This window comes from Petromyzon marinus (assembly GCF_048934315.1).
Source record: "Petromyzon marinus isolate PM22_M1 ecotype Great Lakes invasive population chromosome 77 unlocalized genomic scaffold, UKy_Petmar_22M1.pri1.0 chr77_unloc.1, whole genome shotgun sequence".
In the NCBI taxonomy this organism is placed as follows: domain Eukaryota; kingdom Metazoa; phylum Chordata; class Hyperoartia; order Petromyzontiformes; family Petromyzontidae; genus Petromyzon; species Petromyzon marinus.
This window is the reverse complement of record NW_027422621.1, coordinates 472936-478935: the sequence shown is the minus strand read 5'-3', so window position 1 is coordinate 478935 and position 6000 is coordinate 472936. Positions and strand designations below refer to the sequence as shown.

At 57.4% G+C, this 6000-nt stretch overlaps 1 protein-coding gene across 1 annotated transcript in view; it reads right to left on the bottom strand.

Moving 5' to 3' along the window:
• Positions 1 to 586: 586 nt before the first annotated feature.
• The window catches only part of NF1 (neurofibromin 1), a 331965-nt gene continuing 326551 nt past the window's right edge, over positions 587 to 6000 (bottom strand). Inside the window, exons 63-64 of the mRNA XM_076058585.1 lie at positions 4899 to 5166; positions 587 to 879 (exon numbers count right to left, since the gene is read on the bottom strand). Coding sequence (XP_075914700.1) covers positions 626 to 879; positions 4899 to 5166 — 522 coding nt within the window. The 3' untranslated portion in view covers positions 587 to 625. The remainder of the gene's footprint in view (positions 880 to 4898; positions 5167 to 6000) is intronic.

Sequence of the window (6000 nt, the reverse complement as noted above, 5' to 3'; positions counted from 1 at the left end):
GTGGCTTCACGTGACTCCTCCCCCCCGTGGCTTCACGTGACTCCTCCCCCCCGTGGCTCCACGTGACTCCTCCCCCCCCGTGGCTACACGTGACTCCTCCCCCCCCCGTGATTCACGTGACCCCTCCCCCCCCCCGTGACTCCTCCCCCCCATGGCTTCACGTGACTCCTCCCCCACGTGGCTCCACGTGACACCTCCCCCCCGTGGCTTCACGTGACTCCTCCCCCCGTGGCTTCACGTGACTCCTCCCCCCCGTGGCTTCACGTGACTCCTCCCCCCCCCATGGCTACACGTGACTCCTCCCCCCCCCCCCCCCCGTGGCTACACGTGACTCCTCCCCCCCCCCCCGTGGCTACACGTGACTCCTCCCCCCCGTGGCTACACGTGACTCCTCCCCCCCCCACGTGACTCCTCCCCCCCCCCGTGGCTTCACGTGACTCCTCCCCCCCCCCGTGACTCCTCCCCCCCCCCGTGGCTTCACGTGACTCCTCCCCCCACGTGACTCCTCCCCCCCCCACGTGGCTTCACGTGACTCCTCCCCCCCCCCCCACGTGACTCCTCCCCCCCCCGCCGTGGCTCCACGTGACTCCTCCCCCCCCCCACGTGACTCCTCCCCCACGTGGCTTCACGTGACCTTGTTGGGGTTGTGCCGCTGGAAGCTGCCGGAACTCCGCTGCTTCTGCACCTGGCCGGGTGTGGCGTGGCGTGTCCGGGGGACGCCGTCACCGTCACCGTCACCGTCACCGTCGCCGGCGCCGGTGACGGTGACGCCGCTGTCGCCGCCGCCGGCGACAGCGCCGGTGCTCCCGGCACAAGCGGCCGACGGTGGCAACGCCGGTGCAGTTGGCTCAGCGGAGGCGGTGGGAGGCTTGTCGGAGACTGGGGGAGGGGGGAGTGAGTTGGCTCTGTTACTGAGCGACTGAGTGAGTGAGCGAGTGACTGAGTGAGTGAGTGACTGAGCGAGTGACTGAGCGAGTGAGCGAGTGACTGAGCGAGTGAGCGAGCGAGTGACTGAGTGAGCGAGTGAGTGAGCGAGCGAGTGACTGAGTGAGTGAGTGAGCGAGCGAGTGACTGAGTGAGCGAGTGACTGAGCGAGTGAGCGAGTGACTGAGCGAGTGAGCGAGCGAGTGACTGAGTGAGCGAGTGAGTGAGCGAGCGAGTGACTGAGTGAGTGAGTGAGCGAGCGAGTGACTGAGTGAGCGAGTGAGTGAGCGAGTGAGCGAGCGAGTGACTGAGTGAGCGAGGAGTGAGCGAGTGACTGAGTGAGCGACTGAGTGAGCGAGGAGCGAGTGACTGAGTGAGTGACTGAGTGAGCGAGGAGTGAGTGACTGAGTGAGTGAGCGAGGAGTGAGTGACTGAGTGACTGAGCGAGTGACTGAGTGAGCGAGGAGTGAGTGACTGAGCGAGTGACTGAGCGAGTGACTGAGTGAGTGACTGAGCGAGTGACTGAGCGAGTGACTGAGCGAGCGAGTGAGTGAGTGACTGAGTGAGTGAGCGAGGAGTGAGTGACTGAGTGAGTGAGCGAGTGACTGAGTGAGCGAGGAGTGAGTGACTGAGCGAGTGCTGAGCGAGTGACTGAGTGAGCGAGTTGAGTGAGTGACTGAGTGAGCGAGGAGTGAGTGACTGAGCGAGTGACTGAGCGAGTGACTGAGTGAGTGACTGAGCGAGTGACTGAGCGAGTGACTGAGTGAGTGAGTGAGCGAGTGAGTGAGCGAGTGACTGAGCGAGTGACTGAGCGAGTGACTGAGCGAGCGAGGAGTGAGTGAGCGAGCGAGTAACTGAGCGAGTGACTGAGTGAGCGAGTGAGTGAGTGACTGAGTGAGCGAAGATGGAGTGACTGAGTGAGTGACTGAGTGAGTGACTGAGCGAGTGACTGAGTGAGCGAGTGAGTGAGTGACTGAGTGAGTGACTGAGCGAGTGACTGAGCGAGTGACTGAGTGAGCGAGTGAGTGAGTGAGTGACTGAGTGAGTGACTGAGTGAGTGACTGAGTGAGTGACTTGGTGAGCGAGCGAGCGACTGAGCGACTGAGCGAGCGAGCGACTGAGCGAGTGAGCGACTGAGCGAGTGAGCGAGTGAGCGAGTGAGCGAGTGAGCGACTGAGCGACTGAGCGACTGAGCAGAAGTGAGTGAGTGAGCGAGTGAATGAGCGAGTGAGTGAGCTAGCGAGCGAGGAGTGAGCGCGCGAGCGAGTGACTGAGTGAGCAAGTGACTGAGTGAGCGAGTGAGTGAGCGAGTGAGCGAGCGAGTGACTGAGTGAGCGAGTGAGTGAGCGAGTGAGCGAGCGAGTGACTGAGTGAGCGAGTGAGTGAGCGAGCGAGTGACTGAGTGAGTGAGTGAGCGAGCGAGTGACTGAGTGAGCGAGTGAGTGAGCGAGTGAGCGAGCGAGTGACTGAGTGAGCGAGGAGTAAGCGAGGAGCGAGTGACTGAGTGAGTGACTGAGTGAGCGAGGAGTGAGTGACTGAGTGAGTGAGCGAGGAGTGAGTGACTGAGTGACTGAGCGAGTGACTGAGTGAGCGAGGAGTGAGTGACTGAGCGAGTGACTGAGCGAGTGACTGAGCGAGTGACTGAGCGAGTGACTGAGCGAGTGACTGAGCGAGTGACTGAGCGAGTGACTGAGCGAGCGAGTGAGTGAGTGACTGAGTGAGTGAGCGAGGAGTGAGTGACTGAGTGAGTGAGCGAGTGACTGAGTGAGCGAGGAGTGAGTGACTGAGCGAGTGACTGAGCGAGTGACTGAGCGAGTGACTGAGCGAGTGACTGAGCGAGTGACTGAGTGAGCGAGTGAGTGAGTGACTGAGTGAGCGAGGAGTGAGTGACTGAGCGAGTGACTGAGTGAGTGACTGAGCGAGTGACTGAGCGAGTGACTGAGTGAGTGAGCGAGTGAGTGAGCGAGTGACTGAGCGAGTGACTGAGCGAGTGACTGAGCGAGCGAGGAATGAGTGAGCGAGCGAGTAACTGAACGAGTGACTGAGTGAGCGAGTGAGTGAGTGACTGAGTGAGCGAAGATGGAGTGACTGAGTGAGTGACTGAGCAAGTGACTGAGTGAGCGAGTGAGTGAGTGACTGAGTGAGTGACTGAGCGAGTGACTGAGTGTGCGAGCGAGCGAGTGACTGAGTGAGTGACTGAGCGAGTGACTGAGCGAGCGACTGAGCGACTGAGCGACTGAGCGAGTGAGCGAGTGAATGAGCGAGTGAGTGAGCTAGCGAGCGAGGAGTGAGCGCGCGAGCGAGTGACTGAGTGAGCAAGTGAGTGAGTGAGCGAGTGAGCGAGCGAGTGACTGAGTGAGCGAGTGAGTGAGCGAGCGAGTGACTGAGTGAGCGAGCGAGTGACTGAGTGAGCGAGTGAGTGAGCGAGTGAGCGAGCGAGTGACTGAGTGAGCGAGTGAGTGAGCGAGCGAGTGACTGAGTGAGCGAGCGAGCGAGTGACTGAGTGAGCGAGTGAGTGAGCGAGTGAGCGAGCGAGTGACTGAGTGAGCGAGGAGTGAGCGAGTGACTGAGTGAGCGACTGAGTGAGCAAGGAGCGAGTGACTGAGTGAGTGACTGAGTGAGCGAGGAGTGAGTGACTGAGTGAGTGAGCGAGGAGTGAGTGACTGAGTGACTGAGCGAGTGACTGAGTGAGCGAGGAGTGAGTGACTGAGCGAGTGACTGAGCGAGTGACTGAGCGAGTGACTGAGCGAGTGACTGAGCGAGTGACTGAGCGAGCGAGTGAGTGAGTGACTGAGTGAGTGAGCGAGGAGTGAGTGACTGAGTGAGTGAGCGAGTGACTGAGTGAGCGAGGAGTGAGTGACTGAGCGAGTGACTGAGCGAGTGACTGAGCGAGTGACTGAGTGAGCGAGGAGTGAGTGACTGAGCGAGTGACTGAGTGAGCGAGTGACTGAGCGAGTGACTGAGCGAGTGACTGAGTGAGTGACTGAGCGAGTGACTGAGTGAGCGAGTGACTGAGTGAGCGAGTGAGTGAGTGACTGAGTGAGCGAGGAGTGAGTGACTGAGCGAGTGACTGAGTGAGCGAGTGAGCGAGTGACTTGGTGAATGAGTGAGCGAGTGAGCGAATGACTTGGTGAGTGAGTGAGCGAGTGAGCGAATGACTTGGTGAATGAGTGAGCGAGTGAGCGAGTGACTTGGTGAGTGAGTGAGCGAGTGAGCGAATGACTTGGTGAGTGAGTGAGCGAGCGACTGAGCGAGCGAGCGAGCGAGTGACTTGGTGAATGAGTGAGCGAGTGAGCGAATGACTTGGTGAGTGAGTGAGCGAGTGAGCGAATGACTTGGTGAATGAGTGAGCGAGTGAGCGAATGACTTGGTGAATGAGTGAGCGAGCGAGCGAATGACTTGGTGAATGAGTGAGCGAGTGAGCGAATGACTTGGTGAGTGAGTGAGCGAGCGAGCGAATGACTTGGTGAATGAGTGAGCGAGTGAGCGAATGACTTGGTGAGTGAGTGAGCGAGCGAGCGAATGACTTGGTGAATGAGTGAGCGAGTGAGCGAATGACTTGGTGAGTGAGTGAGCGAGTGAGCGAATGACTTGGTGAGTGAGTGAGCGAGTGAGCGAATGACTTGGTGAATGAGTGAGCGAGTGAGCGAATGACTTGGTGAGTGAGTGAGCGAGTGAGCGAATGACTTGGTGAATGAGTGAGCGAGTGAGCGAATGACTTGGTGAGTGAGTGAGCGAGTGAGCGAATGACTTGGTGAATGAGTGAGCGAGTGAGCGAATGACTTGGTGAGTGAGTGAGCGAGCGAGCGAGTGACTTGGTGAGTGAGCGAGCGAGCAAGCGAGCGAATGACTTGGTGAGTGAGCGAGCGAGTGAGCGAATGACTTGGTGAGTGAGCGAGCGAGTGAGCGAGCGACTTGGTGAGTGAGCGAGCGAGCGACCGAGCGACTGAGCGAGTGACTGAGCGGGTCCTCACCAATCTGCGGTGAGCCCTGAGCGGCCGCCAGCGACGCCGCGGAAGCGTCCGGATCGGCCCCGGCCCCGGCACCGACGCCGTGGCCGGCGTGGCCGGCGTGGCCGGCGTGGCCGGCCGGCTGCCCCGAGGGAGGGTGCGGTGAGGTGGGCGTGAGGCCCTGGGAGTCGTCCCCGGCAACCTCCTCCTCCTCGATGCCCGGCAGGTAGGTGTCCATCAGCGCCTCCAGGAACTTGACCATGAGCTCGGCGTAGTCGGGGATCTGTGTCTGCTGCGGAGTGCACAGGCAGGGAGCACACACGCGCATAGTACACATAGTACACACACATAGTACACACATAGTACACACATAGTACACACATAGTACACACACACATAGTACACACACACAGTACACACACATAGTACACACACACACACATAGTACACACACACACAGTACACACACATAGTACACACACATAGTACACACACATAGTACACATAGTACACACACATAGTACACACACATAGTACACATACACACATAGTACACACATAGTACACACACATAGTACACACATAGTACACACACATAGTACACATAGTACACACACACATAGTACACACATAGTACACACATAGTACACACACATAGTACACATACACACATAGTACACACATAGTACACACACATAGTACACACATAGTACACACACATAGTACACATAGTACACACACATAGTACACATAGTACACACACATAGTACACACACATAGTACACACACACACAGTACACACACACATACATAGTACACATACACATAGTACACACACATAGTACACACACATAGTACACATAGTACACACACATAGTACACACACACATAGTACACACATAGTACACATAGTACACATAGTACACACACATAGTACACACACATAGTACACACACATAGTACACACATAGTACACACACATAGTACACACACACATAGTACACACATAGTACACACACATAGTACACACACATAGTACACACATAGTACACACACATAGTACACACACATAGTACACACACATAGTACACACATAGTACACACATAGTACACTCACATAGTACAC